Consider the following 25,052-nt stretch of genomic DNA (forward strand, 5'->3'; position numbering starts at 1 on the left):
GCCACACCCTGTTTTCCCGAAGGAAGTATTTAAAAAAAATAATATTCATGTAAGGTCCACACCCAAACTTTTCGCGACTCGAGCATGGATTTCGAAATGCACGTACCGTGGCCTCCACGATCAGCTCAGGCTGTGAACAATGGTGCTCTTGATCGCAGAGGTGACGCATGCGCACAGTGCCGGCCACGGATATAGGAATGTCACTATCAAAGAACACTGTGGAACAAACCGCATGAAAATCCATGAAGCCGTTGTCATGCTGTAGTTTCTGCAAACAGGCAGTCGGGTCAAAAAACGCTTTTGAGAAAACTGGCATTTTCAGGGAGATGTCAGCCAGTTTTCTGCTACCTATGGTCTTAAAAACATTTTTTAAAGTCACTTCTAGGCTCTTTTCGGGGAAAGTTTTTCGAGATATAATTAAAAAGATACAAAATCTGGTGTTTTCTAAAATTCAATTTTATTTTTTAGAAATTTTCGTGACTTCAGAGCCCTGTCCCTCTTAAACCTGGATCATGCAGGTTTTCATTCAGTTTTTTGCATCAGGACTCAAATTCTGAATGAAAACCCAAATGAGAAATAAGCGTAGGTGAAATTACATCCCTCATTACTTCTAGTCATTAATGCGGAAAAACATTTTGTGATTGCCCTGCTAACGCGGCCACCACCTCCACCGTGGCTTGCATGGCACTGCTATGAGTTGAGTGGGGAGATTTGTGTGGGCGGGGGCACCACAACCACAGCTCATTAAGTGCAGCCAAACAGTTGCAAAGGCTGCGCTTAGGTGGATGCTCCACCTTGAGGGGCAACCCTAATACATTGAAGTGTATTCATACCAGACTTCTGCCAGCTGCAGTGCAGGTGGTTTTCGTGTTGAACTCATGCTGCATGATGCCACAGCAGCACAATCAAAGGGGTTTGCAGGTGTGGAAATTCTTCCAATCGGGCTGGCCTTGGATGTGACCTGTAATTAGTCATACACTCCTCTTTTGAACATAGTTTGCGGGGAAGAAGATTGTGGGGATAAGGTGGCCGCAGCTGGCACAGGAGAGAGTTAATTGGAGAGATATGGCAGAGGCCTTTGACCTGCAGTGGGCATAGTTGGGCTGTTGATGATGATGATGATGATGAAGAAGAGTGTGTGGGTTGTGAGTTGTCTTCAACAAATAGCCAAACAGTCTGAGCTTTTGAAAAGACTAAAACTCAAAAGACCTGAATGTTTGCCTAAAGGCACTGTGGTATTTTTGAAAACTAAACATTTTGACAGATTTTCCTGTCTGGTTGGGTTTCAAGACTTATAATAAACTGCACATCTCCAACCAAAAATGTTTAATTTTTTTTAATTTTAAAAACGAAAAAAAGTCGCCATTGACCGCCTCCCCGCAGTGCTACAACGTGACTGACAGCCTTAACCCCCTTCCCCACGCCTTTCGCATCACAGCCTTCGCTCCTTTGACCCCCTCCTCTCCTCCATACTCAAAACGCTAGCTACTGCTCTCAGTCACCCCTGATGAAGGAGCCGAGTCGGCTTCGAAACGTTGGGTTAAAATAAGGTTTTTGGTTGGAGATGTGCAGTTTACTATATTTTTTTAAAAGTGCTGATGTGCCAGCAAACCTGGCAAAACACTCGAAAAGGTTATTCTTTTTGTTTGGGGTGCTTGCCTGTGACTTTCTCCTCATTTGCTAACAGTACCTAGGTACTATGTACTCAGACACATTCGTATGTTTTTGGCACTTGTGATAAGCTGAGCAGAACTGTAAGCCTCTGAAGTGTTAGTCTTAAAAGGAGTCTGCTGTATATTGTTGAATAAGGTTGCTGCTAGACAACAGACATGAAATATTGATGCAAGGCCTCTATGACCTTTACAGGTGTGTGCTACGGACTTGTAAAATACTGCCACTTTGTTACAGTAAGAGCCAATCCCGTTGTTGTCTCTTTGGTGTGGGCTACATAACTTTTCCACATGGTGCCACTGCGCAACAGCTGCTATCGGCAAAAATTCAGCCCGTGTGCAGTTAGTACAGTGGAAAACTGGTGTCATGCAGGTGGGCTACAGCATTCGGTTTGAGGACTGCACCTCAGAGCGGACTGTGCTCAAGTACATGACAGATGGCATGCTGCTCAGGGAATTCCTCTCCGAGCCAGATTTGGCCAGCTACAGGTAGGTCAGCTTCTTAGTATTTTGGAATTATTTGTCTGTGCAGACGTAGTGAAAAGCGTTAGCACAACACAAAATCTTGGTGAAAGGCACTGCTATGTTTACTCAACCAGCAGCCTACAACTGGTTGTGTGGTTGAAAAAGCTATCAGTAATGCACTGGTTTCCGAGTAGAGTAAAACTACGTTAAGTGGACCGCAAGGGACTGAAACAAACATCCTAATTATTCAAAGGTCATATCATCGGATGCCTGCAAAAAAACTTCGAAAAATTGGTTTCACCTCGCACAAAATTTAATTGATTAAAAATAGGCACTGGCCGTTTGCTTCTTGATGAAAACTGCATGTCCACGGGTGGAAATATCACAGCAAAACTGCTCTAAAATAGTCAGGCTTTCACAAGTGCAATGCAGCAGCAGTTGAGCCTCCTCACAAGCAGTGGCATCCAGGTTAGGAGGCTTCACCACACTAACAGCAAGCAGCTCATGATGAGTGCATGCAGTTTCAGTGCACAATGAGGGGAATGCATATTTGCAGCGGAACGACGAGACGCCTTCTAAAAAGAAAAAAAAAAGAACGGCTGAACTAGGCAACAGCCCCGTTAAACAATCTGTGTGAGCACGGCAACAACAGCAGCGGCTCCTTCATGCTGACGCTTCCTACGCTGTCGCTCCAGCACAACCCTCCTAGCACAAACCTCGTCTAAAACGGCAGTTGCAGAAGTTGAAGCCTCACCCTTTAAGTGCTGTCGCCGCCTCTGTTCTTGCTCCTGCGAAGTCTTCATTGCTCGCCGTTCCTTGGTCTGCTACACCGCCGATCCGTTTCTTGCTTGGCGGTGGTTAACACGGGGTTTTGTCAACAGTGAGCCTTGCGAGCGCGACGAGTGTCCTTTTCATTTATTTTGTATTGTCTTCAAGCCCATCTCTCTTTCGTTTATCTTTCTCTAAAGAGGACTTCATTTCTGTGGTCACCTCCAGAGGCAGTCTTGGCTAGCTCTCTCTCACCTAGCACCGAGCTGCAGCTGCTTGGGGGTAGGAGAAACACGGAACCAATTAGACTGGCTCATGTGGCTGATGCCCTTCGCTGCTGTGATAATGAGTGGCAGGCAGCATTACTGCACGCACTTTCAAATCAGGTCTCTTTGCAGTGGCGCCCTTTCATTTTCTCTCCTTCTTGTCTCCTTGCTTCTCACTTGTTTCTGTCCGGGCCAGCATTTTTAATCTCTCCTTTCAATCTCTCTGTCGACATGTTCTCCTGCTGCTTCTTCCCTTCTTTGTCCCCCTCCATTCGTTACCTGATCTTTCTCTCCTGGCTGCTTCGATCGGTGACTCTGGACGGGCTTGATCTGCATGACAGCACGAGGTGGGCTCCGTACAATGGCGCATGCCACAAAAAACACCAGCGACGCGCTAAACCGAAACAGTGCGCAGATGAGCTTGGCTTGCTGATACATGGCTGATGGCCAGGGCTGGGTATGATACTTCAAAAATTCTAAGGACGATTATGATTCTCTGTAATGCGGAATTTGAGCACAGCTCTTTCAGAGTCTCAGGCACTGTAGGCTCATTGTTTTGCTTTGCTGGGTCATCGGCACGTCTGGCAACGACAGTTTGATAGTAGTAGTAGTTGAAGACAACGATGTGCAATGCACAGTATGTGACAATGTGTATATTAGTTCGATAGCAGTATTAGTAGAAGAACTCGATGATGTGCAGTGTACAGCGCGAGAGTGTGTTGCAGTTTAACATGAGGCGTGATCGGATAAGGTGTTAGCCTAGTGCTCTCAGTCTGTATACGCTCATTGTTTTGCTTTACTGGGTTGTCGGCACGTCTGGCGATGATATTAGTTCGATAGTAGTATTAGTTGATGAAGACGACAACGTGCAGTGCACAGTGCGCGAGAATGCGTATATTTGTCTTATAGCAGCATTAGTTGAAGAAGACGACAATGTGCACAGCATAGCAGGAGAGTGTGTTGGAAGTTTAACGCAAGCCATGGTTGGCTGTGATTATAGCATAGTGTTCTCGTGCAGTGGCCAGCGAAGCTGACCTGTTCGTGGTGCCGTGGGTTCGAATCTCAGTCGCGGCACTTTTTATTTTTATTTATTTATTCATTTATGGCTTAGCTCGATTATACCGACAGCGGCGACGTGGCTCAACCCACAAATGAGCGCTTCAGAGCTGCACTCTAAAAAGTATCTTCTATGCCGACGCCTGATACCCTAAAAAATTGTATTTCCGATACCGATACAAGCAGTGATGGCACCGTTCCGCCAAATGTGCAATACTGCATGAAACCAGATAAGCTGTGCTAGCCTGATAAAAATTGGGAAAATTGCACCAAACTGCTCCAAACTCACTGTTTTCAAATTGGGCGGCATTATGTGCAAAAGATCAAGGTCTGTTGAGGCACATTACAACCAACATTCAAATTCAATTCAGTTCGTTTTGAGAGGAGGAGACTGGACTAAAGGCTGTGACAACGGCTTGACATAGGTCCAGGCTCCTTACAAGTTTGTTTCGCACAGGTGCGGCTATCGTAATATTGCTTTACGGGTGAGATGAGCGCAAATATTATAACCACATGTGACAATCATAGAGCATACCGCAGTTATTGAAATTAAATACAGGAAAAAAAATGAACAAAACAGCATTGGTCACCAAGCAATAAACAACACATGAACATCAAAGTATATTACGCACATTACATAGGCAAATGTGAAGGAAACGATTTAATTGCAGATTTGGATTTACCGAACGCATCAAAGATGCTGCTTCCAACCGATTTAGCAAAGCAGAGAGGGTGTACGATAAAGATTGCTTGCAATAGTTCACCCGTAGTGTGGGCATGTTCCATGTTTCTAACACTCCGAGCTTAAGGCTTTCCCTGGGAAGCAAGGATCAGGCCACTGAATTTATGAGCACTGTGAAAACACTACTATTTACTTTCGCGTGAGATGATTAATCTCAGGACCTTGTGCATATGCTTTGCTATAAAAGAAATAAAAATGCTTTAGCTGTACTATGTTTTTTTACTTTCATATTGTACTAGAATTGGCCACCACGGTGACTCAGTGGCTGTGGTGCCCGGCTGCTGACCCAAAAGACTCGGGTTCGATCCCGGCTACAGCGGTCCCATTTCGATGGAGGCGAAATGCTAGAGGTCAGAGCACTGTGCGATTTCAGTGCGCATTAAAGAACCCCAGGTGGTCGAAATTATCCATAGCCCTCAACTATGGCATCCGTCATAGCCTGAGCCACTTCGGAAGTTAAGCCCCATACAACAACAACAACAGCAAATTCAAATTTAGCTTATTTCTGTCAAAAACAGTGGAGGGGGCTCAAACAAAAAGTGAAGCAAGTTCACTTCATTGTGCTCAAGCCCCCCTTTTCATGGCATCTAGCAATGGCGAAATTCTATTCTAACAGTATGTACACTTATATTTTACAGAACACAGCAAGAAGTAAAAATTGTACACTCAGAACCAAGTAAAATAAGTTACATAATCAACAGATCTGCTGTTGCCTGATCCTCACCAGCTGCTTTCTTCATTTGCATTGCTCCTAAGGCTTTCTTTACTCCGTCTTTCGTTACTGGTGGGATGTCCCATTGCTGTGCACTACTGCTTCTCTCGTTAATGTCCTGTTTACATTGGCTACTGTATAGATTTGTGTAGAACTCTTCAGCTACTTTAACTATCTTATCTATATTGCTAATGACATTGCCCTCTTTGTCTCAATGCATACATCCGGTATGCGCTCCACCAAATTATTATTCTTCTAGCTATTTCCCTCTTATGATCCGGATCAGCTGTCACTACGAGCGCTAAGTAGACGTATTCCCTTACCACTTCCAGCACCTCGGTACCAAGTGGTGCTTTGCTGCCGTGCATGTCTGAAAGCAGCAGCACACCACACTGGGTCACCTCTGGCCAAAACTTTTGCTGAGGTGCCAGAGCGGTTAAAGGATTTTTGTTACTCTCATCAGTTGTGGAGCTCAGCCTGCTGATGCTTGCGTGAAGGCCACAGGGCCAGCATTTTGGAATTCCTTTTTAGTGCAGAAAGACACGGCAGGAAGGAACAAACTTGACAGGACAGGATAGCGCTCTGTCCTGTGAAGTTTGTTTCTGCCCTGTCCTGTCAAGTTCGTCCCTTCCTGTCGTGTCTTTCTTGTGGTGAACAAACTTGACAGGACAGGATAGTGCTCTGTCCTGTCAAGTTCGTTCCTGCAAAAGCATTCTCGCAGTATTTTGTCACAGTTCATTTCCTGATGCCAGCCGCTGCAGTGGCTCAGTGGTTTGGTGCTCAGCTGCTGACCCAAAAGGGTTGCATTTCGATGGAGGCGAAATTCTAGAGGCCCGTGTACTGTGTGATACCTGTGCATGTTAAAGAACCCCAGGTGCTCACAATCATCCGGAGCACTCCGCCGCAGTGTTCAGAGTCGCTTTGGGACATTAAACCCCATAAAACAAACATTCATTTCTTGATGCATCCTTTTGCCCCTCTGCCATTGGCAGCTGCTGCCTGTGACGTCACATCTGGTGGCCAACAGACAGTTTAATTCAACTGCTCAGCAAAGTAGGACCTCATGTATCAAACCCGTCCAAAATATCTTTAACAAACACATGCAATTCTTGCTGTATATGTATTGAACACGGTTGGCTATATCCAACTTCCCAGTGCCAGGCAGTAAGCTTTGCCAGACTACACAAATCACTCGTGGTGGTGCGGTCAACTCGCGTTTGCACTTCTCCCACCCTTCGACAGCACCCCGGAAGCAATGGCATGGATGGTTCTAGACTTGCAGCAAGGTTGTCATGGCTGTCACGGGACACCACTGTAATGTGAGGAAGCCACCCTAGCTGGCGTGCGGCCACTTTGTGCTTGTGGTGCTGTACAGATAAGCCAACTTAACCGATGCTCAATTTTTTCGTGGTCTTCAAAACGGTGCTAAAGCTAGTAATGGTCACCTGAGTTGACGTCCCTTTTCCAACTAAATTTGCGCTGCTCTTGCATGTGTCCATGGGGAAATTTTATTTTACAAATTTCAGCTGTATCAAATTGTTTTGTGATTTTTTGCCTATTCGCTATAACAAGGTGTAACTGTAATGCAGCAGCAAAAGAATCCTTACAAGACTGAACCCCTGAGTTACTTTTACAGCCTAATTTTGTGCTTTAAAGATTGTAATAAAAAGAGCAATGTGTACTTATTTATATATTACTTCTGAGATATTATAGACATGCCTTATTTAGTGCCAGTACTGAATCCTTGGTTAGCTATAAAATAATATATAACCATGAAAAGTGCTCATTTTTTTCTGCACAGCCTTTTTCAGTGTTGCAGGGCCCTGAAATACTTCCTCACCTGTGGCAGGGCATGATGGTCATAATGTTTTTTGTGTGCAAACTTTACGAAGACAAAGAAAGAAGATACAGAATTTGCTGCTGAGCTTTCTGGCCCAATTGAAACTCATTTGAAGCAGAAATGAGTGGAAAGTAATTATTTTAATTAATAATTTTCTAACCGCCGCACCTAGCTGCTGCCTGTGAAAGCTCACCCAATACGAGATGTGACGTCACCCCTTACTCTACGTAAGATATCGCAAGCACAGACCGCATTGAAAGTGGACACGTTTGATGTGCTTTTGCTTTGTCGTACTGTCTCTTTTGTTCGGCTTCCTCATTTCCGTGGCCCCCGTGCACAGCAGCCCGCGATCTCAGCTGACGCCAAACGAGAAGAACAGAATTTCGCAGAGGTGGTATTGGTAGCGCCATGTCACGCCTGTTAGCGGAACAAGCGCTGTCACCTTCTGGGCAGGCAATGCTTCGCCTGGTCCACAGAAACCACATTGACATCTGGTTTCCATGCAGGATGCCGCACTTTGAGAGTCACCGCGCATTGATGCAATGTTCAGCATGAATGCTTGTAAACACGGCACGAGACTAGGAATCCTCAGCTGCGCACTGCCAGCCAGCTTGCCTACGGTGCTGCTGAGGGTAGGCTTGACATCATGTCCGTCAGCTCGTAGCCAGGAACTCGCTGAGTGCAGCCCAGCAGCCACTCAGGAAACATTAAAAATGCAGCCATCCGCTCAAAAGTAACCAGAATGATGTCTGTACCTCTTGAAGAAACCAAATAGGTCCTTCACCCTGACCACTAATTTGACTCGGCCAGAGGGCAAGATCACGAGAGTGGCAGAGGCCATGCAAGCATACTGAGGCACATGACTCAATTGGTAGCCAGCTCACAGGTTCCAGCAAAGAAAGAAAATATACTGGGTGGAGCATTGCAAGAGTCTACAGTGTTAGCATAGACATCGCAGTGACGAAAGGGGTCACCGGGGGGATATTTTTGAGCTTGAGCTATTAGTGATTACTAATGCACCAGGAAGAGGCCGCGGTGTCTGGGGTGACCCTGGTTTCACTTGTGCACTTGCTGTCTTGCTCCTATTGAAGTGCTTTTACTTTGTGGTGCTGCCAGCGCAAGTATTTTCTACTTGATCAAGGCGATGGATTTTTTTAGAAAGAATTTATCTTTGTTGCTAATATTCCCGCCGTTATTTCTGGGCTGGACTCCAGTCTCTTGAGATGGCGCTGTGGCCAGCGCTGCTCACGGGGGGGGGGGATGGCTGTGTGCTTTCTGCAGTGTGATCATAGTGGACGAGGCACACGAGCGCACACTCCACACAGACATCCTGTTTGGTCTGGTCAAGGACATTTCACGATTCCGAGCAGACCTCAAGCTGCTCATCTCTTCGGCCACCCTGGATGCTGAAAAGTTCTCGGAGGTGAGTTTTCTGTCAGCCTTCTTGGCCGAAGCCTCTGAAGAAGTGAGAAGGAAAGAGCGGGCCTGCTGAGGGCTGCTCTCCTCGGCTAGAGGGATGTAATGTACAAGATCGGATACCATACCATCATTAACACCAATGCTGATACTGTACTGAGCGATTCTAAATTCACCATACACAATTATGCGAGGGGTAGGATTTCTCAGCCAGCAATGAATATATTGGGTCAAACAAAAAACTGGGTCCCGGCTCACTCGGGGAACCCTGGTAACGAAGCGGCGCACATCAAAGCCTGAGTATTCGTCAGCCGAGCAGGGGACTCGGTAGTTACTGAGTTTCTCGAAGGACAGCCTAGCATCATATCATGACATTACTAATATTTTTAAACTGGAAAGAAGGATCTTCCCCTCTCTAGACAAAACCTTAAATAAGGAGCAGGAGACCACGTGGAGGCAACTCTCCAGACACGATCCTTCATGACTCCTTACTGTCAAAATTCTGTCCTGGGGCTGGATTACGCAACTGTCACAAATTTCGTCACAAGTTATTGACAGTGACGTCAAAATGACGAAACGAAGAGACGTCACCGCTTGATGCAACGAGGAATCAGCCAATTACAGCAAGACGACGCCCTGAGAGCACTGATTTGCACGGCGAGGGGCCTTCTGCTAAATTTTTGTAAAAAGACTTAAAAAATATGCAGCGATCAAAATAACTAATATTTTATTTTGCCAAAACATTGCATTTAATGTTAGAAAATTTTAAGCAAAACAAAAAGCGTTTGATATTGTGCTATTAAATTTGCTGGTGGGTAACTTTCAGTCCCGTGGGGCTGCACTGACAGCGGTACAACGTCAAGCCGTTTTGCACAAAAGCAACCGATTCCACGCCGTGTTGTTGTGTTTTTTTATGCGGCGCCAGATATCAAGCTACTGTGCGGTTGACCTAAGTGCGCAGAAAAATGTGAACGAATCCAGTGAAAGCTATGTGCCTGCCGAGCGAACTTGCAAAGAGCGCACGGAACGAAATCGACGAAGACAACTTGTTGAAGTCTGTTTTTCGGCTCTTTCGATCAATGACAAAAATGCCAAAAGGTAAAGTGGTGCAGGATGTGACGAGTTCTTTGTTTCTTTCCCCTTGGGAAACAGAAGACGACCACGAAGCGCCATTTGCTGGGAAAAATAAAGTGCTTTGCCAGCATAAGCATGTCTTATTTATATGTAGCTGTGTGTCACAGAGGTTACGACGGAACCCACCCCTTCTGCGCACTAATTTTACAAATTTTACAAATTGGAAAAACAGCGCAATCAAAGACGAGACACAAGAGAAGCACAAAACACCAGCGCTGACTAACAGCCAAATGATTTATTGCTACAGGTGAGGCAGCATATAAATGAAATGGCACGAGTAACAACACAAAATAAGCATGAGAGAAAGATACCGCACAACCACACAACTTGACTAAAAAAGGGGGACGTCACTGATTAAGATACGCAAGTTCCTTTGATAGTAGATTTATCGATGGGCTGCTGATACAGGTGTTACCGAGCTTTCTGATATGGAAAGCCTCCGAAATGAGCCTTGTGGTCTCATCTTTATAACGGGCGATGATAGTGGTCCTATTGAGGTGCGCTTTGCAATCATCACACTCAGCACAGTGCACAGCAAGATGGTTTCTGCGAGACTTGTTCTCTATATCTTTTGCATGTTCACGCAGTCTATCATTGATGCATCGTCCCGTCTCACCGATGTAGAAACTGCCACAAGAGGTCGGGATCTTGTAAACGACACCAACACGACACTGAACGAACTTCCGCTTATGCTTCTTCTGGCAGCCTTTTCTGCTTCTATCCTCATTAACTCGCTTGCACAATCCGCTAAGTTTATTCCTGGCTGAAAAAACCAGCCTAATGCCTCCTTTGCTCACTATCTTCTTTAGATTGTGCGAAACTTTGTGCACATATGGGATGCACACTGTTCTTTTTCTTTCTGCCAGACCCGCATCGGTGCCCTTGATCTTTCGCAGACTAAATTCTGCAAGCAGGGACTCAGCAACATTTGACACCATCTTCGTGGGGTATCCTGCTGCAGATAGCCTGTTCACCTGTGCGTGGAAACTGCCTTTTGTCTGATGCAGACATGATCTTTGCAGTGCGGCTCTTAGGCATGCCTTAGCGATACCGCGCTTAACAATCTTCGAGTGAGCTGACCGGAAAGGGAGAAGGCTCTTCCTGGACCGCGGCGAGTATGCCCAACAAATATGGTTGTTAGAAATTGTCAGAAATTGGCAGAAAAGGCTGCCAGAAGAAGCATAAGCGGAAGTTCGTTCAGTGTCGTGTTGGTGTCGTTTACAAGATCCCGACCTCTTGTTGCAGTTTCTACATCGGTGAGACGGGACGATGCATCAATGATAGACTGCGTGAACATGCAAAAGATATAGAGAACAAGTCTCGCAGAAACCATCTTGCTGTGCACTGTGCTGAGTGTGATGATTGCAAAGTGCACCTCAATAGGACCACTATCATCGCCCGTTATAAAGATGAGACCACAAGGCTCATTTCGGAGGCTTTCCATATCAGAAAGCTCCGTAACACCTGTATCAGCAGCCCATCGATAAATCTACTATCAAAGGAACTTGCGTATCTTAATCAGTGACGTCCCCCTTTTTTAGTCAAGTTGTGTGGTTGTGCGGTATCTTTCTCTCATGCTTATTTTGTGTTGTTACTCGTGCCATTTCATTTATATGCTGCCTCACCTGTAGCAATAAACCATTTGGTTGTTAGTCAGCGCTGGTGTTTTGTGCTTCTCTTGTGTCTCGTCTTTGATTGCGCTGTTTTTCCAATTCGTAAAACATGTACCAACCAGCCCGTATTTGCCCTCTTCTGGAACGCATTTGCTCACTGTTGGTTGTGCGATACAGACGTACGCTTCATTACCAACGGCAGCTTGAAAGTCGCCGGTAGCAAAGAACCGCAGTGCACATAGCGCCTGCCGTCGCACCGGCAACGTGCTCGCACTTGCACCTCCCAGTTCATCGGCAACTTCATCGCATAGCCACTCCACAGTCTTCCTCTCCAGTCGAAAAAGGTGTTGAAACAGCTCATCCGGCAAGTCAAACGCGTCTTCGTGCGCACTCCTTCGCCGTTGCTCGCGCCAGCGCTGCCACCTCAGTTGTATCGCTGCATACACCGCCGCCATTTTCTGTCAAAAACGCAACGGTCAAATTGACGGCCTCAAAACTGTGACAAAATCTGTCAAATAGCGGCTGCATAATTAGGTATGCAATGTCACCACTTCTGCCACATCCGTGACGTAATCTGCAGCCACCCATGGTGCAAGAAAGCATAATGGCCGCCGGCCACGACCGACCATTAGGAACGAGGCTTATTGACACCTTTTTGACAAGTTTTTGACAATTTTCCTAATTGACAGTTGCGTAATCTGGCCCCTGGTGATTATAAGCCGGAATGTACACTATGTGGCGAAATAGCCACTTATGATCACATATTGCAGAATTGTAATGAGGAGCCGCCACCGGAATCTCTAATAGAAGTTCCTACTCTCGAGCAATGGGAGGCCGTGTTGGTCAGCTCCGACCTAGGCGTTCAAACTGTGGGTTTCTCAGTAGGCACAGGCCACTACCCACCGCGGGTTCGAGCTTCGCGCGAGCCAAGGGCCCCGATCAGCCGTCACCACACGCACCCTGGGGCACCGCTGCGGCGACGTTCAACCTCTGCAGAGAGGAGAGCGGCTCGCCGCAAGAAACAGGCCTCCAAGTTCACAAAGGAGACGTTTATTGACGCCGTCCTCCAGCGGTACATACACACACTCAACAGTCACCCCGTCCCGGGGCGCGCTCAGAGCAAGGCTCCGGTGCGCGTTCGGGGCAACAAGAGAAATGCGCGCCGCTAGCACGCCGCTGCAGCAGATTGTCCCCGCGGCAGTGCTGTGATCTCTCTCGTGTCGGCCGTTGGGCCGTTTGCGAGAGAGAGTGGGCAGTCAACGCAAGGTGCGCCTGTCAGATGTCGTTGGACCCCTGGACAGGCTCGAGCCGCGGCGGATCGAGGACCCACGCTGGCGAGCTCGAGTATGAACTGGTCCGAACGGCAGAGGCCGGCCCGGACGAACAGTAACGTACGCACCTTACGCTGTCTCGGAGGAATCTCTCTCTCTGGGCCCCGCTCGGACGGTCGCGCACCGTGCGACCACCCCAAACGGGTCCCGAATTTCCGCCAAAAGTCACCAATGGCAAAGGCCCTTGAGAAGCCGGGGGCGGAGCTGCGGCCGAATGACAGCGATTAGCCACCAGCCGTCTCTCCGCCGCCCGAGGTGGGAGAAAGGGAAAGAGGGCGACGCGGGATGCCGCGCAGACGCCACGGCGGGAATCTAGCAGGCTTCCCACAAAACCTAGGCCATTGAATGGGCTACTCAGGTCACAGTCAGCTGTGGGCTGATAACCACTTAGCTCTGATCATCTGCATTTGTGTTTTCTGACGAAATAAATGTTTTACAGTCCATTACCGAGAAATGCAATGGAACTGCATTCACATTTCTGTCAAGGCCTCACTTCTTAGGGGTGCAGAATGGAGTGCCATTGCAGTACAGACCTTTTCAACAAGAAGGCCATATTGGCCACAGGGCTGTGCTTGTAGTACAGGAAACAGTTGAGCTGGCCCCACAGCTGCCAAGGGTCGTGAGAAGGGCTGTAGGGTGGGGCTTGAAGCTATAAGCAGGGGCTCTTGGAGAGAGGATGCTTGGCATGGTCAGGGGTTATTAAAGTCATCACAGAGGACCTCCCACATCTTTCCAAGAGCTTGATTCAGACAGTAGAAGCAAAATTGAAGGGAGAAGGACTAACGAGAAGGACATTTCTACGTCATTATGCCCACTGTTACACGTATGCTAGAGGTGCACAGGTTGCAATGCAACTGTGTAATAGGCGGGATTTTTACAGTCGCTTGCCCTGCACTTCAACTCCTCCACCCCTAAGGAGTTCAATTCACTAGTGGGCTTTCTTTTCCACATCATGTCGTAGTTCACCAAAACGAGATGTCAGAGCCCGTGCTAGAAGAGTTCAGAAAGGGACAGGACGAGTGTCATTAATATAGGTTAGTAACACGTTATGGAAGGATCAAACAAAAAAAAAAACTTGCTTTTGCATTACGATTGTTCGAAGCAGATGGTCAGCCATCTTTTCTCATCCCGTGCAATATGTGGGAAATAATAATAATTGGTTTTTAGGGAAATGAAATGGCGCAGTATCTGTCTCATATATCGTTGGACACCTGAAGGGGGCTGTAAGGGAAGGGATAAGGGAGGGAGTGAAAGAAGAAAGGAAGAAAGAGGTGCCGTAGTGGAGGGCTCCGGAATAATTTCGACCACCTGGGGATCTTTAACGTGCACTGACATCACACAGCACACGGGCGCCTTATTTTAACTCCATAAAAACGCAGCCACCGCGGTCGGGTTTTGTGGGAAAGCCCACTTGCAGAATTTCGCACGAGTTGGAAGCCTAGCAGTCGCACGAGTTGGAAGCCTAGCAGCGTCCAAATGGGATTGGTGAACACGATAAACGACAAAGAAGAAAGCAGAGAGGATGCTTTTGTCCTTGTTAAATTCCATCTGCAGGTAATTTGCACAGATACTGTGGTTTTGCAATGTGTGGATATTCAGAAATTCTCAAATATCAATTTCTCAAATTGAATGTGAAGCAAATATTCGATTCATATTCGAAATTTTGAATATTCGCATGCCCCTACTGATTTCAGTAGGGGTGCCGACAAACAGTGTTACTAAAATTAAATGTGCAATTTACAGTAAACCCTCGATAATTTCAATTCGGTTAATTCGAAGAATTTCTGCGGTCCCTTGATTTGTGAATGTAAATTTTACCGGAAAATCAGAACAGCAGCCTTCACCAGCCCAATTAATTCGAAGATCTTGGGCGGTATGTGGGAATGCTCAATGCTAATTTGGCTGCAAACGCAGTGAAGCGACAGCTCTTCGGAGCCGCCGAACGATGCCAATGCTTGATATGCGAAGTGCCTAAGCCCCAGTACTCCCAGCACAAAAATCAGTCCATGATACAGTTCGCAGACCATCTGTAGAGAAGACGTGCTTCACTACAATGCAGCAGGGGGTGCCTCGCAAAGGTATGGCCAGACTAGAGGCAGCGGTATGCACATTCCTTTCCAGCCTGGCTGTTGTCAAGGCAGCATCTAGTGGAGGTACTGGCATCGAAGCACCTCTCATCCCTAGCAATGTCAGTGTGCACAACACTGGCCTGCTCCGTTTCTTTGTGGCGTGCCATGGTTAGGAGGTAAGGTTACCAGCATCTCTGATTAATTGAAATCTCGATTATGCACAGTCATGCAATTCATGCGACGACCTGCATTTTACAACGAAGTTGTGTGGGTTTAGTGGGATGATGCATTAAAACCCTCAATTATACAATGGAAAAATATGTGCGCCCGGAACCGCCCGCAAATATGCAAACGGAAACCGTCCAGAATGACAGACGCTGGCAGAGCTCTTCGTTGGCAACGTGGCGTCAACCAAGTTGGTTCCAGGTCAGATTCAAGATGGAGACATGCGTGCAACGATGCAATTGAGCACAGGACGGCTTGTAATGACGGTTCTGCTGACGGCTCGGCCTCTGCATGTGCGACCCGCAGCCCTAGGTGCAAGGCTGCTCGTCTAGCCCATTTTCCCGTGCGCATCGCTGACAAAGGCGTTTAAAGCTGCCTCTTTGACGCCAAAAAGTCTGCCTGCACGCGGTCTCAGAACTAATTCTCACAGCAGAAAAACGGGCCTTTTTATAACACACAGGGAAAAGAACTGTAATTAATTTTTGAAAGCCAAAGTAGCAGACGCATTCATTACGGAAATATATCATTTGTGTGAGATTTTTTCGATTATGTGACGGTTTTGCGCGGTCCCGTGAAATTTGTATAATCAAGGTTCTACTGTATTCAAAGTTGTCTAATAAAGCACCAATAAAATTTTTTGCCTCTACACGTGTAATTTGAAAACCCAGTTAATTCAGATATAATTAGTAGTCCCAATCACTTGTAATCAGCGGTTTGCAACTACAAGTAATAGCGTCTGTCTCAAGACTGAACTCTTTATGTTATGTGGGGTCTTTGGTCTACGCAAGGCCTTCACCCAGCTAGCTAGGCATAAGGGTAAGCATAGGTTCCCCACATGTGGTGTACGGAGGACACCGCAACAGGTTCGAAGACTGACTTGCACGGCGCAGAGGAGGCTCCAGACAGTGATGGTGAGCAACGCGGGTTTATTAAGCACTATTTACGCTTTATACAATACAAGGGCGGCTGGCGAGACGAACCGATGACAGACTGCTTGGAAGCTGTTTGAGCCTGCAACTTACTTGGTCGCAGCTGGCAGGAGAAAAGAGACGTGTACGCAGACACTATGGTGCACTGTGCTTTCTCCCCCTTTGAAGGGTGAGGGAACTTGTCCACATGCGGGACAAAGGGGCACAGGGGCAGGTGCGTGGGTGAGGTAAGCCGACGTGTGATGTCACCTGCCCCAAATTGGTGGCCTCCTGTAGCCACATTGGTGTGACCAGGACTAGCTGAGTGTAAACAGAAAAGGATCCCCACAATCCACAATATGTCCGGTGGTAAGGAACATGGGAAACTTTGCTTCTCACATTTCTTGCCTCCTTTGCATTGACAGTGTGCTGTCATTGGGTTGTCACTAACCTGCGTTTGTGCCCTGACCCACTCTGCCCTCTTATCATCCCTTAACGTTACACCTATCTTTTTCCTTTCCATAGCTCGCTGCATTGTCCTCAATTTAAGTTGAACCCCTTCCGTTAGCCTCCACGTTTCTGCTCCATAGGTGAGTATTGGTGAGATACAGCTGTTATATACTTTTCTCTTGAGGATTATTCGTAAACTGCTGCCATTAATGACCTGAGAGACCCTGCCAAATGCGCTGCACCCTATTCTTCTAGTTATTTCACTCTCGTGATCCGGATCTGCGTTCACTTCCTGTGCCTTGCTATCAGTTGTAAACTGCTGTGCCCTTCTGAGACTGTTGAACATTACTTTAGTATTCTGCTTATTAATTTTTAAACCCACCGTTCTGCTCTGCCCATCTAAGTCATTGGTCATGCATTGCAGTTCATCCGCTGAGAAACTTACCAAGGCAGTATCACCAGCAAATCGCAGATTACTAAGGTATTCTCCATCCCCAACTGTTCCCAGTGCGAGCGTCTGAATACCTCCTGTAAACAGACGGTGAATAATATTGGCGAGATCATGTGTCCCTGCCTGACACCCTTCCTTATTTTATTGCTGACTTTATGGAAGACTGTGGTGGCTATGCAGCCATTGTATTTTCCAGTACTTTCACATCAGGCTCATCTACACCCTAACTCTGTAATGCCTGCATGACTGCTGGGGTTTAATCTGAGTCAAATGCTTTCTTGTAGTCTAAAAAGGCTGTATATATAGAGATTCGTTATATTCTGTGCATTTCTCGATCACCTGACTGATAGAGTGAATAGTCTATTGTCGAGTAGCCTTTAGGAACGCCTGCCTGATCATTTGGTTGATTAAAGTCTAAGGTTGTCCTGACTCTATTAGTGATTACCTTAGTAAATACCTTGTAGACAACAGATAGTAAGCTGATCGGTCTATTTTTCAAATTCGTGACGCCTCCTTTCTTAAGAATTAAGGTAATGTTAGCATTCTTTTAAGTTTCTGGTACACACGAGGTCATCAGGCATTGCATATACAGGGTGGCTAGTTTTTCTAGCACAATCTCCCCACCATCCTTCAACATACCTGCTGCTACCTGATCCTCACCAGCTACTTTCCCCCTTTACAATGCGCCTAACACTTTCTTCACTTCCTCTTTCGTTACTAGGTGGGGTGTCCCATTGTTGTGCGCTACTGCCTCTCTCATTAACGTCCTGATTTTATCAGCTACTGTATAGATTTGTGTAGAACTCTTTGGCTACTTTAATTATCGTATTGATAGTGCTAATGACATTGCCCTCTTTGTCTCTTAATGCATACACCTGATTTTTTCCTATGCCTAGTTTCCTCTTCACCACATTTAGGCTACCTCTGTTCTTCAGAGTATGCTCTATTTTCTCTATATTACACTTTCTTATGTTGGTTACCTTGTGCTTACTGATTAGCTTTCATAGCTGTGCCAGTTTTATCCTCCTGTCTGTGGGTTAGAGGCTTTTATACTTTGGCATTTTCTAATAAGATCTTTTGTCTCCTGAGAGAGCTTGCCGATACCTTGTCTAACCGTCCTACTGCCTACTTCTACTGCGCACTCCGTAATGAAAGTGCTGATATTGTCACTCATTGCTTGAACATTAAGGTCGTTGTGCTAGGTTAAAGGCAATTATCTGTTCTGCAGCAAGGTCCAGAATTCCTCTGCTTTCCCGCTAACTTTTTGGTGGGCTTCCACCTCACTGGTTCCTTTCGTTCCCTCTTCAGGTGGTCTAATTCGAGACATTACCATCTTGTGGTCACTACAGCGCACCTATTCGAGGACCTCCACATTCTGCACGATGCCAGAGTAAGCGCACAGCATAAGGTCTTTTTAATTTTTAGGCTTACTATTGGGGCTCTTCCACATCCACTTCCTGTTCTTTTGTTTGCGGGGAAGGTAATCATAATTCCTAAATTATTCCTCTCTGCAAACTGTACTATAATAACCCCCCTGCTATTTCTAGAGCCTATGCCATTGCCACCTACTGCCTGATCTCTAGCCTGTACTGTGTTTTTACTTTGCTCGTTGCCAATTCTACGTTGTCATCGAAGTTATCGACGATCCAGTCATCATGGCTGGATGCAGGCGCGTAGGCCTGTAACACCTTCAGTTTGTACCTCTTATGAAGCTCAATTACGATAACTGCCATTTTGTTATTAATAGTAATGAATTCCTCAACGTTGCAAGCTATATCCTTACTGATGAGGAATCCCACACCTAGTTCTCATCTGTCCACTAATCATTTATAGTACGTGCCCACACTTTAGCACTATATACTGCTCGTCGGTCCTCCTAACCTCACTAAGCCCTATGATATCCCATTTTATACCCGCTAGTTCCTCGAACAGCACTGCTAAACAAGCCTCATTGGATAAGGTTGTGGCGTTAAAATGTTGCCAGGTTCAGCATCGAATGGTGGCCTGTCCGGAGCCAGAGATTCTTAGCACCCTTCACTGTGTCATAGGTTTGACTGCCGCCTTGGTCAGTTTGTCTGCAGTCACTGGTGACTGAGGGCTGAGGGTTGGTTGGTGTATTCATATAGGAGGTTGTGGCCAGTCACTACACCAGGCTGGCCAATTTCTGTTCTGGTGAGGGAGTATGTTGTCGGATCTGGTCATCGAGATGAAGCCACACCTGGTTATGCAATTTTATCGACACTTCATTCGGGTGGAGAATTGCATGGTACCGGGATTGGAAACCCGGTCCTCTTGCTTGCGAGGTGGATGCTCCACCTCTACACCAAGCTGAGGAGCTGAGGGGTCTTCAAAGGTGGACAGCCACAGTGCTGCCACCATGAGGTAACATGAAGTAATCAAGGCTCAGCCCAGACTTTGGCTATTTGCAGGAAGACAGTGCTGTCAGTGTTTGAAATCACACTTGATAGTCTTCTTGATGTTGAGACCTTTCATCTGAACAGCATTATCTGCATCACTCAGATAGCTGCAGTGCAGTGAAGAATCCTGCCATTGCAACATCTCATAGCACAAAGTTTTGCAGCATTTGAAGCATCGGCTGCTGTGTTTCAATTGCTTCTTTTTCTCTTAGGCCGACATTGTTTTATAACGTGTAATCTTGAGAGTAACAGAACTATCAAACTTTTTTATCTATTACAGGTATGGTACTCAAGAAAGCCGCTGATAGTGTGCTTCAGGGCTGTGGCAGTTCTAAAGTCTTTACCTTGATTTCCTTAGTTCATTTGGATACATCTCCAACGATTTCTTCTGTTTTTTCTTTGCTGCGAGCTTTTTTTTTTTTCAGAAAGTTCAATATAACTCAGAAAATGGGTTCAGCTTGGTCTTAGTTGCTTCGGTTTTTTGTTGAATCAGCTCTTGCGGCAAGCATTTCTCAACAGCCACCCTGAACCATACCTTGGCAAAATCACGAACTCAGGCTCACTCACAAAGGTTTAGCCAGCCTACGGGCTCACTCAAACTCACACTCACAGAGGCTCGGGATTACTAGAACTCACACTAATTTGGGTTCACTTGGACTTACAAGTCATCCGAGATCAATCATTCACGACCGGTTAAATTAGAACTTAAAAAAATGTATGCCGATCAAAGGAAAAAAAAACAAATACTTCAGTACAGAACGTCATTTTTGTTTGTTTGTTTTCCCCCATTTGGCAGGCGTCCATCTTTGAAGTTTTTCTATTATGTGTACAAGAGCTGTATCCTGCCGGTACTCACCTACGGGGCAGAAACGTGGAGGCTAACGAAAAGAGTTCAGCTTAAGTTAAGTACAACGCAGCGAGCCATGGAAAGAAAAATGATAGGTGTAACGTTAAGAGATCGGAAGCGGGCAGAGTGGGTGAGGGAACAAACACGGGTTAATGACATCCTAGTCGAAATCAAGAGAAAGAAATGGGCTTGGGCAGGGCATGTAATGCGAAGGCAAGATAACCGCTGGTCTTTAAGGGTAACGGAGTGGGTTCCAAGAGAAAGTAAGCGTAGCAGGGGGCGGCAGAAGGTTAGGTGGGCGGATGAGATTAAGAAGTTTGCAGGCAAAGGGTGGATGCAGCTGGCAAAGGATAGGGTTAATTGGAGAGACATGGGAGAGGCCTTTGCCCTGCAGTGGGTGTAGTAAGGCTGATGATGATGGTGATGATGATGATGTCCCCAACCAGACAAGATTTTGTCCAACTCTAAGCTTCATCATGACCAGTTACACCACCATTGCACCAAGTGCGCCACACTGTGCAAAACCAGATAAGCTGCGCTGTCCTGATAAAATCGGGAAAATAGTGCCAAACTACTCCAAACTTGCAGCTTTCAAATTGGGTGGTGCCATGCGTCGGCTATCCAGGCAGACATAACTTTAGCTGCCGCCGCCATTTCAAAAGGTTAGAGCCTACTTATAACAGACATGACTGTCACGCGCCATTCTTTCCTTATGTCCTGACGTTTGCAGTAAATGGACAAAAACAAGCATCGCAATGCGGACTTCCGTGATGTACTTTTTTTGCCATGTGCATGTGCGAACAGTCTTCCGTCTATCGAAGTTTTGACATGACTTTTCGAGCCGCCGCTTCTCTTTCACTTACAAAACATGAGCAGCACACGCATCAAGACTTAGGCTGATCGACATCATCAGGCTTGCGTGTCTTTAGAATCTACCTTTCATCGACGTGGTTCTGACTAGGTGGCTGATTAGGCCTAATGTTGATCATGTTTCGATGGTCACGTTTAATTGTGATGCAGATATCTTTGTGATATAATGCACACGTGCAAATATGGAAACTTCCGCATATACTGCACATCGCACTTACCAGAATACCATCTTCGCTGACTAGTGTCCCTGTACGATATGCTCCCGATATACAGGAACAGCCACCTTACTGTTGCTGACCGCTGACTTGCAACAGCATGTGGAGAGAGCCCGCACTGATGGTATGTGTATTACGGTGGCAAAGCGTAGACAGGGTTCCATGCTATGCAGTCAAATGTTTATACTGAGTAAATGGCAGTTACTTTTGTAAAGTTCGTTTGTGAAAATCTCACGGACTGACGGCGAAAATGGCAGCGAGGCAGGAACCTCCTGTCCACCTTAGGCTAAGAGCCGTGCAGTTGCACAGGCTTGGCGGAAAGCCATTCAACTGAACAGCTGTATCTTACTCAACTTAAATTGAGGACAACACAACGAGGTATGGAAAGGAAAATTATAGATGTAACAGCGTATTTGGAAGCACGCTGAGTGGGTCAGGGAACAGACGCGAGTGAATTACTTTCTAGTTGAAATCGAGAGAAAGAAATGGGCTTTGGTAGGGCATGTAATGCAAAGGCAAGATAACCAATGGACCTTATGGGTAACGGAGTGGATTCCAAGCGAAGGCAAGCATAGCAGGGGGTGGCAGAAAGTTAAATGGGCGAATGTGATTAAAAGGTTTGTGTGGATATGGTGGCCACAGCTGGCAAAGGACAGGGTTGATTGGAGAGACGTGGGAGAGGCCTTCGAACTGCAGTGGACGTAGTCAGGCTGATGATGATGAAAGTACCATGAGTTACTTCAGCCTCCCAGAAAGAACAAAAGGGCTACTGCAGCATTTCCAACTCCCGCCAGAAGGAAGGAAATTTGAGGGACGATTTGTTGTCTTCCTTGGCCCTGATTGGATGAGAAAGCTCTGCCTTTCACAGTGCTGCAAACAAATAGTGAGATGAAGTGTGGCCCACCAAAATGCCCTCTTGAGGTGCCCACAGCAAGCTCACCCACTGGCCTCGTGAGCGGCGAGGAAAAGCCAACTTATCAACGGCCTTGGCTCATTGAGGCGAAGCGTGCAGACACTTCTGGGTGAAGAAGTTTCCTGCGGAATATTGCAGATTCTTTGTTCTCACTTTGTGGAATTTAAAATTTTCCACCACAGGGGGCCTTAGTTATAGCTTTCAGCTGCTTTTAGCTCAGCTTCCTCCAGACCATCAAATTCTTTGTCCGCATCATGTGGGGCTGCCTTCTTCACGAAGAGAAAATTGAAATTGTCCAGCAGCTCACCCATGGATGCAGATGGGCAGGACAGCGAGGCATTGGGGTTGTTCAGTTCTATTCACTCCACCAGGAAAGGATATTTGGCCATGCCTTTTTTCAGTGTGGGATGGGACTGTGACAAAGAGAAGCGAATGTGTTGCACAGCTTCAGTAGTGCCTTTGCCAAATTGACTGAGCGTAGTTATGGTACACCTGCAAAGGAGTTCTCATGTATTACATCTGCACCTTTTCATAGCCATGTTTGGGGACAAAACATTCAGCTTGAGATAAGTGTAATCATATTTCTAGGTATTCACTTTGAACCCCAGTTTTAGTTTATGGGCACCTTCACCGAGAACTAAAAAAAACGGATTTAAGGAACTCTGTCCAGTGAAGTGAGATGAGCATGTTCTTGGAGCATTTATTTTGTCTTTCTCGTGTGCAGTTTTTTGATGATGCACCCATCTTCAAGATTCCTGGAAGGAGGTTCCCTGTGGACATCTATTACACCAAGGTATGTGTGCTGTGGTGTCTCTTGTGCGGGTTTGGTGATGGTGCAGAAGCAAGTGTTCCCGAATAACCGATGAGCACAAAATTGTTTTTCGACGAAATTGAAACGATGGCAAGAAAAGTGCATAGCTTGCACTTGTGCAACATGTCTTTACAGGGCTGGTTGCATCTTGGTATGTTGGCAGGAGGACATGAATGTTATGACATGTATATTATTAGAGTAAATGGTAAATTGGCAGCATGATGTTGCTGATGCGTTTGGTTTTGGTCTGGGAAAGGGTACGGATCTTCAGAGTGTGCCTTTCTGAATTTTGGTTTTATTCAAGCATACCTTATAGTATATTACAAGAAGGCATAACACAGCACAACAGGGCAGGGAAAAGGAGCACACAGGACGAGCGCTAACTGAGAACAGAAGGTTTATTCCAAGAAGCCACTGGAAAAAAACAGCAGAGTGCTATTTTCTTTTTTTTGCACGTTATAGTGCAAAACTGTTCCAGAAGAGGGCGCGGTTTAATGTGCATATGCTGTACAGTTAAACCTGGTTATAGCGAAATTGAAAAAGTAAGTGATTTTTTATTACATCCAGTTTTTGCGAGCAGACCTGAAAGGACACCGCGTAACAGAAACCAAATTACGAAATAAATGCACGTGAAATCACGTTTAAAATGTGTACATACAGCGTTACTCGGAGTAATAAACGCGGAGAAACGTTTCGCGATCGCAATGATAGTGCGACTGCGGCAGCAGCCGCCGCCAACTCCCCCGGGGCTCGCACAACGCGGCTACGAGTGGGGTGGGGAGGGTGGGGGAGGCGGGGGCACCCGGGCCGCATTAGAGGAGAATGTGCTCGGCTGCGCCGCCACCGTAGACCGACCACGGAGGCACATGCTTCTTTCTGCATGTTCACTCTCTCAGTCTTCCCCTCGCTGTTGCCCCAGGAAACGGAATACCTCACCTTGCATCGCCGGCGCTCTCTATCGTCCCGCTCCCAACGCGAGCAACCATGTGGCAGTGATGGCCGCACACTGCGTGTCGTTTCTTTTTTTTTTTTTGCTATGCCCTATTATTTTTCGCTGCTTGTGAGCATTAACTAGTGTAATGCCATGTGGTATGACGTTCCAAAAGAGAAAGTGCCAGAGATGCGCCAACAGCGCTGGAGTACGGAGCACTGTGTCAGCTGCGGTCGCTCGTTGCGATCGGTGCCCCTCTCATGTCAGTTCGTGCTTCATCATCACGAAACTTTTCCATTGTTCAGCCAAATTTCGAGTAACTCAGCACTAGCTAAGAGATAGATGGCATAGCCAGTTCGTTACATCAAGGTCAACCGCCGCAGCACCTTCGTTACATGGAGGTCTCGAATACACACGCTTCAATAGGGGCTGCGTTGGGGAATTGAGAAACTTCGTAATATAGAGGAATTCTCTATATCGATGTACATTAAATCCTTGTTTAACTGTATTATTCATTCCAGTGCTTTATATTTTTGACAGATATGACCAAGAAAGGCCTGAAGTTGTGATGAAAGGAGGTGGTAGCCGTCCTTTTTCTTTTCAGTCTGTCAGGATCCAGAGGTTGCAGGATGGAATCCTGGCTGTGGAATTTCAGTGGAGGTCTGTGAGCGCATGAATCCAGAGCCCCCATGTGTCGCTTCAAGATGTTAACCTATGCCAAGGCAAAGGTCTGCTGAGTGCCCTGTTTTGAATTATGATATTGTTTTTCCTGCCCTCAAGTGGCAGTGAAGCTATTCTTGCTATTTATACACAGAATACTGGTGATGGACAGAAATCATTTAACAGTATCAGCTCCAAGTCGCAAAACCAATGATGACTGTTTCTGTATTAATTAGGCAATTACAAAAGTGATGTGAGGTCGTCATTGGTTT

General features: G+C 46.4%; 1 protein-coding gene across 3 annotated transcripts in view; it reads left to right on the forward strand.

Moving 5' to 3' along the window:
* l(2)37Cb (DEAH-box helicase 16 lethal (2) 37Cb) overlaps positions 1-25,052 on the forward strand; it is a 551,956-nt gene that overhangs the window by 489,911 nt on the left and 36,993 nt on the right. For all 3 annotated transcript variants that reach the window (XM_077650750.1, XM_077650749.1, XM_077650751.1), the window contains 3 exons: positions 2,044-2,159; positions 8,801-8,942; positions 23,103-23,171. In XM_077650750.1, coding sequence (XP_077506876.1) covers positions 2,044-2,159; positions 8,801-8,942; positions 23,103-23,171 — 327 coding nt within the window. The remainder of the gene's footprint in view (positions 1-2,043; positions 2,160-8,800; positions 8,943-23,102; positions 23,172-25,052) is intronic.

The sequence above is a fragment of the Amblyomma americanum genome, chromosome 1, assembly GCF_052857255.1.
Source record: "Amblyomma americanum isolate KBUSLIRL-KWMA chromosome 1, ASM5285725v1, whole genome shotgun sequence".
NCBI classification, from domain to species: Eukaryota; Metazoa; Arthropoda; class Arachnida; order Ixodida; family Ixodidae; genus Amblyomma; species Amblyomma americanum.